Genomic DNA, 13,860 nt, shown 5'->3' with positions numbered 1-13,860 from the left:
CCATGCGTGTATACGCAATCAGTCAGAGCGGAAAAGACGGGGGCGGTGGGAAAGAGAGAGAGAGAGAGAAAGAGCGAGAGGGATGGAGGTCGCGTGATCATTCCCCGCCCGGCGTCATCGTCCCTGATTTTTCTTCCTGAAAACCCGCTCGCTATCGTTTGTTCGGGCACCGCGTCCCAGCAATCACTTCGGACGAGCTGATGAAACGTAAACGCGTCTCGATCGGGGAGCTTTTTTCGAAAAATGCGTACGACGCGGTGAACCATATTTTTTCTCTCTCTCTAACCTATTTCGAATTACAGGAGTATTAACGAAGCTCGCCCACGAATCGTTCGAACTGTACGCTATTTAGTTATATGTATATATATACATACTCGTTCATCCGTACGGGGAAACTAATATAGAAGAGACTTATACGGTATTTTATGCGTTTACAGTAGACGCCTTGGGTTTGAATATTTCCTCGCGAGGGCTGCGAGCCTCGTAACGAAATTCTCGACTAACTTCGCGCCGCCTCGCCTCTTCCCACCCTCCCCGTTCTTCCCGTTCGAACTCGTAAGAAGTTTCGTTTACGTCCATATGCCGAAATAAACTGAATTTCAACCAGTCATTATTCGTTGGCTCGCGCGAACGCGGCACACTTCGACGTACTTCCCGCCGTTGCGTCGAAATAAATGCAAGCCGGGTTACGCTCTCGTCTCGAGATTTATCCGTTCGTTACCGATAGGAGCGCGAACACGCCAAGACATCAGGGAGCCAACGAGCGCGCGAGAATCGAAGCGCGGAGCAGAAACGACATATCGATTCCTCGAGACGAAACAGTCGGCGTGCAATCGGAATTTTGTTACGCGACGACGACGTCAACGCGTGCAATCGTTTCGCTGGCACGTCGTTACGTGAATCGATCTCGCCGACATTATCACCGATGACGTACGCATCTCTACGTATCTGGAAACGAGGTTGCTCGTTCGAGGATCCCAACGATCAAAGTAATACCAGGTATCGTTAGATCGCAGTACGAATTTCGCGTAATACGCGCGTCGAGACGTTTGCCATTGCGGAACGATGAAATTTGGTAGCCGATTCGCGTTACGCGTACACACTTACACCGGTTAGCCGTGAGTCCGGGATTAATAGTTCCAATCCCTTATCCGACAACCCCTTAACCTGACGCCCGGCCCATAAACGGGAAGTTAACGAATAGAGAAAGGGGCGGCTACAAATGACTAGCGAGCCTGGCCAAATGAAAACGAAAGCATTTTACGGGAGAACCAATTCTCGCGGCGAACGCACGGACAAGGAAGTCGAGATTATTCCTTGTTCCGTTCCCTCCGGTTCCGGTGGTCTTTTCTACCCGCCTGAACCGGCCGTTTTCCACCCCTGTTCCTCCTTTGCATCGGAACGGCAAGTTATCAAGGCTAATTTTTCGCCTTTGTCGCATCCCTCGGTGGCCACCAGCCGGTTCGTTACTCGTGTTTAGCCCGGCACTGTTTTTAATAACCTAATGGCTCTTACGCGGTACATTATGTCGACGGGCATCCCTTCTTCTCTACCCGCCGAACGGACTCTCCCGGTACCTTCCTTTGCAGCTTTATTTTCGTGACTTCGCCCTTTTATTTGCGATATTTCCTTCGTTCCCTCTATCCCTTTTCTCGTCTCGAAACAGGTACTTGCCCGCCGGTTGCTTGCTCGCGTTGCTCGCGGCATGCAAAACTTTTGTCTGAGCGAAAAGAAAAAGAGAGAAAAAAAGAAAGGAAAAAAAAAGGGTGAAAGGAAGGAACGTATGGACCGTGGAAAGGGGCTCCGTGGAAGGATGGAAAGGGAGAGAGTGGCTTTCCCCCGAACCGAACAAAAATCTTTTGCGGCTCCACCTCCCTCTTGTACCCTCGTTCGAACGATCAGTCGAGGAAGAAACGATCGCTTAACTCGTCGTTCTTTGCGTTCCCATCGAGAGGAAATTCACTGTGCTCTCCGTGGATTTTTGCGGTGAAAAGCTGGGAGCCACCCCGCCGCGGGTAATTAGCCCCAAGAGGGTACACCGCGGGCAGCGTCATTGAAACGTTCAAATCGATCATTATCGTTTACACCTCTTGCAGGTAAATCCCGCGATAACCGAACCGTGGGCAGTGCCGATTATTTCCGCCGAACGTGGCCCGCCGCTTATTCGATACGATTTAACTGACAACGATTAAATTCAATTAATATACAATGACGATGGCAAAACGCACAGGGAATGATATATTAGGCAGAGATTTCGCGATTCGTTATTGAAAACGACAGATCCGCGATATATTCAGGGCTCGCCCGGTGGAATCCGGTGATGCGAAACGGGTAGGAATCATCGCCAGAATTATTCCCATTGAAAACCTTCTGGTCCGAATAACCGTACGCCGGCACGCGGTGAAATAGCCCCCGTTCGTTTGAAATTACTTGCCCTATTTTCCTTTGTCTTGTCTCACATTTTGCGGCTAGCTCGTTTTCCTCGCGAGCGTACCGCCGCCGCCACGCCTCTATAGAGCCCCAATTTAGTAACCCTGCCCGAGTGGACTTCTCCGTTCCGGACTCGCCGGAATTACCCCCTTGTAAAATTAACCGCGTTCAGCATTAATTCCTGAAATTCGAGGAGGTTCCCTTATCGAGGCGCGCGCGCCCTGTTTTTCTTCCCCAACCCCGGCTGCTGGCCGATCCGATACCGAGGAGTCGAACGCAACGCCCGCCGTTTCTCGCCGGCCAGAAACGGTTGATTACGATTCAGAGTGCGGGCCTGGTAATATTTTACCTCTTTTCGAGGCTTTACGATCGGACGTTTTTAATTTCCCCCCGCGCGCGTCGAAAGAATAGAGCCGAGCGAATGCAAATTGTGACAGGAAAGTTATGCGCACCGTGAAATTAATGTCTTACCCGGGGATCGGGACTTAATAGGCCGTTATGCACTTCCACTCGGTCGTAGCCGTGTACGAACTCATTAAGTCACGGGGGGGGGGGGGGGGGGGGGGGGGCAGGTTCGATTCTTTCACGGGTCTAACGAAATTGAATCGTACAACCCGACGAGAGAAGCTACGGCCGACGTTTGCGCTTTCAGGTAGAGCTATGAAGACCGTCGTGCCCGCGGCTCGTCATCTGATCTGCGTCGCCCTCGTTTTTCCAATTCTGCTGTCGGTCAACGCTCGGAAGAACGAGGACAATTCGGAGCTGTCGAAGAGCACCAAGGAATCGAACGTCCCCTCCGTCGACGATGGAAACAGTTCGACGGTAAGGAAATAATTAACGAGCATGTAAATTCGTGCTCGCGACTCCAACCAAGGAATCGATCAACAGAGATGTACCCTTAAAGGCCGCGCGAAAGGTTCGTGCGCGACCATCGGCTCGTCCTCTGAAGCATCGTCGCAAGACGCGGTCGACGTGGCAGACCACGTCGCCGACAGACCTTTCCTTTCGGACGCGTTTTAATATCTCAAGCATTAATTTCTTTTTGTGGAAAACATACTGTCCGTCCCGCTTTGTCTTTCACCGTGTCTTCGTTCCACGTCTCTCTGCTCCTGGCTCGCCGCCCCCGCCAGCCCACCGCTCAGGCCGATTCGTCCTTACGCCGGATGACAAAATGACAAAGGGGTGGTCGCCCCGGGCCAGCGATATTACCGTTTCCGTTTCGGAACTATGCGAACTGTCTACACCCCACCAGCCCGCGTTATCCAGCCCGAAAACGTCTCGTGATTGATTATGCTCGCCGTACTTTTGGCTCCACGGCCACCCTCCACGGAACGCGATTGATGGAGAGACGCCGCGAAACGAACCGCCACCGTTGCTGCGAACGATCGAGATGTCGTTACTCGGGTACCTGCCGAGCGGAACCAGAATTTTTTCCGCGGCAACGTCATCGACGAGCGACGCGCGAAACGAACGCGATAACAGGATCGCGCGATCGTGCCACGATGCAAATGACCGTTTTCCATAACGTTCAACAAGTGATTCGCATAGGGGAATGTTCCGATTTGCTTACGCGACGGAGCTAGCGGAGAACGCGGGGAATCTAAAAAATTCTGTTAACACCGTGGACTGGGAAAAACAGAGGAGGAAACAAGCGGGGAGTACATTAAAACCGGGACTTCATTAAGGTCCGCGGTGGCGGAAGGTGAGGCGAGAGGAAGAAAAAGATAGGTGCGCGGGTCGGAGGCGAAGGAAAAACGTACGGCGGTTGAAGCGGCGCAGACAACGACCGACGCCCGGCTCGGTTCCGCGGGTGGGAGAAAAAGGAAAACGGCGAGTGTTTATTTAGTTAAATGCCGCGTGTAATTGGGTGTAAGACTTTTTTGTTCGCCGTCGAGGCGACGCTGGCCGTCTAACGAAAAGGGCCAACTCCTCGCAGCGGCGTTATAGGGCAGCAGCGACCCCCTCGGCGTTTCCATGCTCGGAGCCTGCCACCCCTTTTTCCGCGTGCTGCCAGCCACCTGATGACTGGCTGGCACAAGGACCCGCCGGGAATGAGATGCAGATTGCCAGAGGCCACTTCAGCCGCTAGAGGGAGTGAATTTTTAATAACACCGTGCCCGTATCCGCGGCCCCGCGCGTTTCTCTACGGCAGAGAATCCCATTGTCTTGGCCGCGTCTCGTACGCGCTGGAAAAAGGACGAGGGCCGTGGCGCGGACGATGCGTTGCGGAACCGCGCCCGGTATTATTATAGGAGGAGGATTGTCAGCGACAGGACACGCCTGGCCCCGCTGGATACCGCGTCCCGGGGTTTCTGCGCTGCTCCAGCGATCGCTTTCCTGAGGGAAAGTTCAGCGGAAACGTTAACGTGTTACTTCTAGCTTCGTCGATGAGAAAGAAAGAATTTAGAAAATTTGTAATTCCTTTTTATGATCGAGATTCACGAGAGTGCTTTAACACTAGGGGAAGTCTAGGATCGACGAAGATCACGGAGATGGACTATCGAGTAAGACCAGCGATCGTAACAGCCCGGCACTGGACAAGTTTCTGCAGGATGTTCTGAAGGCTCGCAAGGATTTGAGATGGATAGATCAAGCTGTGCGTGATGTGAATCGAGGGAAGAATTCGGAGAAGTGAGTTATTTAACGAGGAACGATAGTTAGTGGATACGTCTGGTTACGAATATAATATTTATGTTGAAAGTAATCATCGTAACTCGAAGTTGCGAGAGAAGAGAGGCTCTGATCGAAGCTATGACGATATTTGGAAGACGAATAGAAATATGTACAGCGATGAGGATTCCGTTGAACTTGGTCAGAGAAGTAGTTTCGATAACGATATGTCGTTTAAAAGGGAAACAGACTTCGATGATCTCGATGCATCTCAAAATGGGTACCGATTTTCTAGTTTCAAATTATCTTAAATATAATCAATCGTATATCGTACAAATCTGTCTCTTGTAGAGTGAGCAGAAAACAGGATCATCCTTTTGCTTCCTACGAGAAGCAAACAGTAGATGATCAGGTTCCAAATAGTTGGACTAAACCGAAAGACCTTTGCTCTTTAAACGACTGGTTGAATTCGAACTCGAAGAACACCGACATCGAACAGGACAAGTCAGAGGATCGATGGATCCACGATCGTCAAGGGGAACAAAAGAAGGCGCTTGGTAAATTAAAACACTAGTACCGAGGTAAGATTTAGCGATTCACAGAGAAAATATTCCATCAGATTCCTCGGACTTTGATAAAACGGCGAACGCGAAAGCGGACGCCAGACTTAACGTGAGAAATCAACGAGATGAAACGAAGAAGGCGGGAGCGCCATCGCTGGAATCTCTCAAGGAGACGATATTAGAATTGAAGAAAAGTCTGAACGAGGCGGACGAACGGCGTCGCGAGGATTCGAAAAGCGTGGACACCGCGAAAGCTGGAGATGAAGGGGGAAGTATGAAGCGTAATCAGAAAGAGCGGAGAACTCGCGCGAGAAGCAACCACCGAAAAACAGAGAATGACGCGGAAGGTGCACCGCGAATTTTCTAATTTCGCGCGCTTGGTATTCGAACGTACAAATTTCTCGCTAATTTCGAATCCTCTTTTTATTTCGCGCAGCAATCTCCGATTGGACGGGAGACCCAGATACGTTGGACTTAAGAAAGCGCGAACACGTCTCCGAGGATCTGGGCGAGAGGAATGCTCGTCTGAAAGTGTGGAGAACGAAGAGGACCGAAGTTAATAACGACGATAGTAACCGGAAGCTCTTTCACAGAGCGGGGTTTGGGGCACCGTACCTTGAAGAGGACGTCCTGAAAGAGATCCACGGCCGTAAAAGGCGTAGCAAAGGAACGCCGTCGGATGAGCAACATCATTTAAAGGAGGATAAAAACAACTCGGGGGATGACGAGAAAAATTCGATAAGAATATCAAAGGCAGCCGGTCGCAGCGACGCGGGTGCTTCCGGTGAACGAGAACTGCCCTCGAATGATTCGCGAGGGACGAACGAACTGACGAATGATCCAGTGGACATCGAAAACTCCGTGAACGTCTTAAAGACGCGACAGAAGGGAGACGGAAACGCGGATGCAACCAAGAATTACGAACAATCGGATCTATCGCGGGAAAATTTGAACACGATGGGAAACGAGTTGACGAAGAACAATGAAAAGAGTGAAAGCCCCGAAAATTCTTTACGAACCTTCGAATCAGTGTCGAATGAATTGCGACCAATTTCGCGCAGCGAGATCTCGCGTCTGAACACGGACGCGAGAGAGAGGGCTGAGGAAGCCAGAATGCAGAAAACGGAAGAGAATCAAGAAAACGCCTACCCAGCTACGGGAGAACAGGTGATCAAAGTCTTTAAACCTGAGGGGTATCAAAACAGTGATCGCGCGAAGGAAACTCGAGGAACCGAGCCAGGCGAGGACCGCGGAAAATTGTCTGAACAACTGGTCGAAGGTCGAAGGTCCGCCAAAGAATCGGGCAATATTAATATCCTCGTCGCATCGGAGAATAAAAATCTGTTGAAATTCAGCAACACTGGCGGCACCAGCGAGGAGTCGGTAAAAGGTGGACAGCCGCCATTTGTGTTGAACGCGTTCGACGTGAAGAAGAAAGTGTACGTGGAGAACGAGGACGCGCCTGGTAAATCGGTCTCCACCGTTTTCAACGTGAAAATCGAGAAGGCGCGGGTCGACGCGCCCGTGAAAGCTATCGGCGAGCGAGAGAGAAACCGGAAGAACGATGGCGCGCAGTTTCGCGGTGGGGTTCCCGATTTTGGCGAGAATAAGGAGAAGGAAGTGCCGTACGGGGACACGCCCGGGTCTGCGAACAATTTAAAGGAAAGGAACGCGGATGAAAAACGACTTACGAACTCTATAGAATCGGACAAAGGGTCGGAACAAAGCGGCGTCAATGAGAATGGAATTCGAAACTGGTCCGAAGGCGCGGTTCCTGATCAAGTGGGCGCGAACGTTGATCGGATCGCGCCGGAGAAGTGCGATGATCGAAATGAAAGGGGTAAATTCAAAAACGAGGAGGAGCGATTAAGCGGCTGTAAAGATATCGCGCACGATTCCAACGATAAAATAGAATTAAACGACGCGAATGGTGAAGGGAAGAAGAAGAAGTATCGCGAGATATTCCTAATGACCAATGGAATGGACGATCGCGTAACGAACGATGGACGCGGTAATCGAAAGCTACTCCAATACATGGAGTACTCCAACGACGACGTCGAGGATGTTGATCAGCCTTACGGTGACAAGGAAGAAGAAGATAATCGGCAAGAAATCGGTGCGGGTATGTAGATAAGAAATTTCATTGTACCGAAAAGAATCAGGATAGAATACAGATATAACGATTATTTTCAGAAAAGAGCGATGCACCGGCAAATAGGAAGGAACGATCCGCGTACGCCGATAAAAAGAAAGCGAAAGTGAATCTGTTGATAAAAGAAAAGATGAAGAAGAAGAAGGGCTCGCGTCGCGGTAGGAAAAGACGCCATCCAAGCGTGATCGAGTATTACGATTACGATAGCGACAGCGAGCAACGAGATCACGAAGCGATGTCTCCTGCAAGCGAACAAGAGCGAAGCAAGAACAATTACCCAGACAAGAATACTATCGAATCCGACGCGGGACTCGGTAATCATCAGTGCAATTCCCCATCCTCGAAAATCTAACGTGAAAACCCGCTAAAATCAACCGTCTAGTAAAGTTTCATTGAATTTCGTATCGCAACCTATCGTTGTTTCACGATCGGACGAATTCGTCGGCGAATTCATGTTTGTTTCGAACCGTAGCGGATAACGGAGAGGCTGGACAGACTTGTATACCGTTCGAGCAGAGGAAAAGCGAGCACGAGGAGGCGATACTGAAGGAGCAACGACAGAGGGAAAAGCTGAGGCACAAGCTACCGAAAGAGCAGTTCCTCAGCCCTGGTACGGACATGAAGAACGAGACCGATAGAACCGTGGAACCGAGCGGCTCGTTGGAACTACTGGGGAAGGTTAAACTCGCGAAAGACGAGGGATCCACCAGCGAGCAGAGACCGGGATCCAGGTGAAGAGAACGCGAGCATTGGTCGCGGGAGGTCAGCGGTCAATTTTCGAGCTAGACGGCAAAGTTTATCCAACGAAGATAACACTGACCTACGTGATCGCGACGCGGGTGTATTGTCCGTGCGCGTGATACAATTTTAATCCACGGACCGATTACGGTGTCCAAGCAGGTCGTGCGAGGACGAGTTTTTGGAGAACGACGCGAGACAAACGGCGTTAGACCCGGCTAAGTACATTCTGAAAGCGGACAAGAGTTTCGACCCGGGTGTGATCGACGATATCTTGGAGGACGTCCAGTCTTTGGATGAAAAGTATGTCTCCCTGTAGCTCGTATCGATATACGGAACGTTGTCTAGCGAGTGTGTGTTCGCCAGAAAGGAGAAAACGTCTGGTAACGCGGAACCGCTGTACGAAGAATTGAAGAAAGTATACGATTGGACCGAGGAGGAGGCGAGAAGCAAGCCGAGAGTTAAAGGAGATCAGAGAATGTATTACGGGGCTAACGATAAATTAGATCCGGCCGATAGAACGGTCGGATCGTTTAAAGATCGAGTCGAACCCGAAGAAATCCACGGCCCAACCAAGACGTATGGTAAACGTTAGCGAATCAATTACGTTGAATCGGGTCGAACTCCGTGTCGACCGTGGTCAACTTTGCCGTTCAGCTTCTAGCCCGAACTTGCTCCCCCTCTTGCTCGTTCGCGATGGATCGGGGACGCCGGAAGTCAGCGAGACACCTTCTTACGCGACCGCGGGCAACGCGTCTCGGGGCAATTATCTCGCCCTGAAAACCACGGACGATATGTTTAAAGGCGGGTCGGAGCAAAGTAACAGCACCGGGGAGAAATTACGAGGACCGAGTGCTATCGGCGCCGCTGGTGAATGGCGTGCGCAAAAGGTAAAGGAAAAAAAAAAGGAAGGGAAGAAAGGGGAGTAAACCTAAGCATTCCCAATAAATTATTGCCCCGACTTACTTCCCTTTCGCTCTATAAACCTCGAATCGCAGGTGAGCGGGGTGAGAAACGGCGCGGCTCCCGGAAAAGATGCCGCGGGCTGGTCATTAACGAACCGGGGACAATATATTGACACAGATTCGCGTTCTCCTTACGAGAACGGTAAATATCTGGAATCGCAGCGGCCACGTGAATCGGGACGCGTTCGAAATATAGATCGCGAGAAACAGACGGTTATTAGCTCGAGGGACTTGCACGAGTCCTTCGTGGAACCCTTGGAATGGATCGACGATTTCGACGAAGACGCGACAGTGAGACTGAGCAGAAGCTTGAAAACCGTCGAGGCGAACGGGAACGTTGCGCGCATCGACGCTAATACCGCAGTACACGAGAAAAGTTCAATTAACAATAGCACAGTCGCTGCGGTTCGAGCTGTGGACAGTACTACTTTGAAATCTGCAGCGTCCAAGGTGGCACTCGCCACGCGTCCACCATTGGACGAGCCACGATCGTCTCGAGGCGATATCAGAATCAAACGAGACGCCGCATTGCCTCGCGACACAATTTACGACGATGTTAATCAGCACGGCGAAGAAGTTGACAATAACGTGCAACTGTCGAACTCGTACGAAGATACGGACGACGCGCATCGGAAGCTTTTCGACTCGAACAAGGTGCTGGAGGAGTACGATATTTTAGACGATGAAGACGACTATGACAAAGTTGCCAGGAGCGCAAGTTCGAAGCGGAAAAAGCACGGGAAGAAAAAGAAGTCGAAGAAGCAGAAGAGGAAGGGTAAATCCAACAAGAGTCGCAGAAAACGACGCCATCGCAAAAAACACGCGAACGATTCGAAAACGAAGAGCCACGACAAGAAGCATAAAAAGAATGCGTCGAAAAGCACCAGTCATCATACGAACGTCAAAAAGAGCAAAGCTAGTCGAAACGAAGAGAAACTTCACGGCGAGAAGAAGGAGCATCGTGTTAAAATGAAAAAGGAGGATGTAAGTGATCGAGCGATAATTCCGTCGATCTACAAAGAAATATGATCACGGGTGTTATATAATTTAATTAGAGAAAAAGCTCGACGATGATGTTTCAGACGAGCTCGGACAGCCATACTCGAAAGAAAGGAATCTCCTCGCTACTAATAGCTGACAATATGGAAGACGAGTCGCAGATGGATTCTGCTCTTCACGGTGAGCTTGCTGGGAAAATCGTGGAACAGATTTTCGATCAGGTATAAACACGTTACCTTCAAAGACACCACTACTAAATTCTGATAAAATTATCAGGTACAAAAGAACGAGGTTCTGAAAGTGTCTTTAGGCCCAGGTCTTTACCAAAAGCACAAAACTAGGGACACCGTGGCTGCTGATAAATCGTATCGTCAAACTCTAAACGACGATGAAGTGCGTGTACTTCTTTTCAAAAATCAGTTTGCTGCCATTCGAAAATGTAACGAGTCTTATCCTTCATCTACCAGATCAAGCACACGGAAGAGTTGCTGAATAAAATAATGCTGCTGCTCAATCAGCTGATCTTCGACGAGGTCCAAAGGAAGAGCTGCGTCTCCCTGCCGCCGGAATCGATCGAATTTTTAAACTGGATGCTAGACGCGAACCCGCAGGAAACTTTAATGGAACAAGTAACAGATATTGAGTGAAAACGCTAATTGAAGGTGATCGTCATATATTGTAGATTGAAGCAGCCTGATTGTTCCAGGCATCCACGTTGCCATCAATACGCAACGGAGGAGCGGAAGATTATTTCCCGCGGAACAAGTTCCTCTTCCAGAGTTTTCCAAACGAGGCGATGGAAGCGGAGATCGCCGAGTTGTACGCGAAGATACGATTATTAAAAAGTTTGATCAAGGAGTACAGTGCTCTGACGGCAAAGGATAAGGCGAGAATCGAGTCGATTCAGGATTACCTGGTTAGCGCTGCGAGGAGTTCCGGCCCGCGTACCCCGTAACATTTCACGGTCTCTACCGTTCGTTTCGCTGGCTGTTCCAGGCGAAGCAGCTGGATTTGTTGTTGGAGTACATCGAGGCGAGAGAGGAGGCCGAAAAGAAAGGGAAATCATCGCCTCGAATTGGAGCGGGCGTTCTTCAGTACCAAATAGGAACGAGTAACGCGAGTAACGGAAGTTATTCGACGAGGCCGGATACTTTTTCGCCTTTAATGAACGCGGCGAACCACTTGAAGCCGAGCAACAGAAAGTTCCGCGAGGACGAGCAACTTTTCCCAGAGGGTGGGCCTCGCTGTTCGAACGTCCGCGACGATTACTTCGTCCGGTTCGCTACTCTCGCGTCTACAGAGACCTGCCTGCATGTTTTAGACGGCCTCGACGTCCACCGTAGAGGACGACGGACAATTCGAAGTCTGGACGACCGCGGGAAGCACAATAAGAGGCGAAGGGAGCGTAAAAAGCGCAAGAGGAAACGCGGCAGGCATCGCAAAGGTGCATATGCTATTGATCAGTCGCGACAGAAGGATGCTGTGCATAAAGCCGCGGCGACGCGACAGAAACGTGAATACCTGGACCAAATCTTTTGGGATACTTCCGATACGGGATACGAGAAACCTCTAATTTATAGTTCCATGGAGTTGAACGTGGAATCGAACGAAGGTGGTGATAGCGCGTTGAAAAGCAAGGAAAGTGTCAAAAATAAGGTAGCTAAGAAGTATGTATCACACGAATGACGTACGATTAAGCCTGGCAGAACGTGTACGTATCGTTATGGTTATATTTTTTATACAAGTGCAGCGTTAGATCTTGGACAGAAAAGACGAACGATTTAAAAAAGAATAATACGGTGGTTGCGGAGAAAAGTATTAAAACTAAAGGAGATACGTCGAAATCTGTGACTAACGCCCAGTCTCGAGAACGGAGCAACGTTGATGACAATGAAGGTAAGTATTCTCTGTTCTAATCGCATTTTTTATCGTCACTCTCCGTATTTTCGCTTCAGATTTATCCGAAGAGGGAGAAGAAGAACCGATAACCGGGAAGAACTGGCTGGAGGATGAAATACTACTGCTGAACAAACGGCAGGCGTGGAGGAAGAAGAACGAGCAACAACTGGAAGAAGTGGCGTTTGGCGAGGACATGAGGAGAGCGACGAGGGACAAGGAGCTGTTCGAAAAACTGACCGAAATCGACAAGAAACAGAACGAGTTAAACGAGACGCGCGCGCGGAACAGCGGCCATGATTTGTCAAATGAGGACAAGCTGAGAATGCTCGAAGGGAAGATAAATGTTTACGCGGACAAGCGGGAGGAAAAGCGAGCGGGGAAAAAGTGAACGCAGGAGAGGAAGTTGCGCGAGGTGATGAAGTTGACACGTACACCGTGGACGAGCTGGCCCGCGATAAATTGCAGGATGAAGCGGAACGTTCTGAAGGGGTGGACGACGACGTTGAAGAAGATCCCGTAGTTCGTAGAACAAACGACAAGAGGATGCACCGAAACGGATTATGCAATTACGCGGAGCATTCGCCAAGTTCATCGCAATACCGTAACGAGTTTGTCCCGAGAGTTTCGCGGAAAAAGTTTCCCTTTAACTTGTGAAAGATGAGGCGGGGATCAAACACAGCGGGGTAGAAACGATTAACCGTGGACCACGATCGCGGTGGATCGGACATTATATTAAACGATTACAAACGCGGCGGTAGAATCCATAACATCGAACCGTCGTCCAATTTTACAACGATACACGCTGTATTTAGAATAAATTCGATGCGTAACACGGTACCATCGAATATTACTATACGGTGTCCTATTTGTGGCGTTTATAATTTTAACCGGCCGATAATTCCGTTTAATTGTCGAGCGTATTGTATAAATAAAGCAATAACTAGAGTGCAACAGTGGACATTTATAGGCGGAGTAATTGTATTTTGCGATAGGATAGTGCGAGGCTGCGTAATATCGCGGTGAACCGTTAGGGGGGTAGGTTCGCGTCGTTGCTCGACAGCGGACGTCTAAATAATTTCATCAGATACATCGATCGCCGATGAGCTTTATCGTAATTGACACATTCGCTCTATCTGGCCGACAGGCGAGCCTGTGAAACCTCGTAAATCGTCCTGTCGTTGCGATGAACTCGACGGCCTCTCGTATGTTTGCACGCGCGTACAACGCCCGTGCTAATCTATGTACGAAAACCGTCTAAAGCCACCGATTACTATCAACTAATTGCGCTTCGCGAACTCTGCAATTTACTAAGCGGTACCCTATTACGGGCAAACGGTACCTAATATTTCACTTCCGAGCGATTTTCACCCTTTATTTGCGCGCGCGGCGATGAAATTCGTCCTTTTTTCGATCCCAGATGAATTCTTTAAACGGAATCACACTTCGATAGGGAGAACCATTCGCGAATGTTAATGTCAAACGAGATGGTAACAATTTTCGAGCA

The 13,860-nt window shown here is 49.8% G+C and overlaps 1 protein-coding gene and 1 long non-coding RNA gene across 3 annotated transcripts in view; one reads left to right on the top strand and one right to left on the bottom strand.

Annotated features, from left to right (window-relative positions):
- The window catches only part of LOC143432643 (uncharacterized), a 100,302-nt gene that overhangs the window by 48,580 nt on the left and 37,862 nt on the right, over window positions 1–13,860 (bottom strand). The gene's annotated exons all lie outside the window — the stretch shown is intronic.
- Window positions 8,374–12,963, top strand: LOC143429633 (uncharacterized). Its single transcript, XM_076905312.1, is given in 13 exon segments — window positions 8,374–8,486; window positions 8,656–8,796; window positions 8,860–9,077; window positions 9,151–9,383; window positions 9,492–10,442; window positions 10,514–10,678; window positions 10,734–10,850; window positions 10,925–11,159; window positions 11,162–11,373; window positions 11,454–11,691; window positions 11,779–12,124; window positions 12,208–12,353; window positions 12,413–12,963. Coding segments are annotated over 13 exon segments (3,447 nt in total). The 3' UTR covers window positions 12,745–12,963.

The sequence above is a fragment of the Xylocopa sonorina genome, chromosome 1 (genome assembly GCF_050948175.1).
Source record: "Xylocopa sonorina isolate GNS202 chromosome 1, iyXylSono1_principal, whole genome shotgun sequence".
Taxonomy (NCBI): domain Eukaryota; kingdom Metazoa; phylum Arthropoda; class Insecta; order Hymenoptera; family Apidae; genus Xylocopa; species Xylocopa sonorina.
Note: the sequence above shows the minus strand (reverse complement) of the source record. Positions and strands in the feature narration are given on the sequence as shown.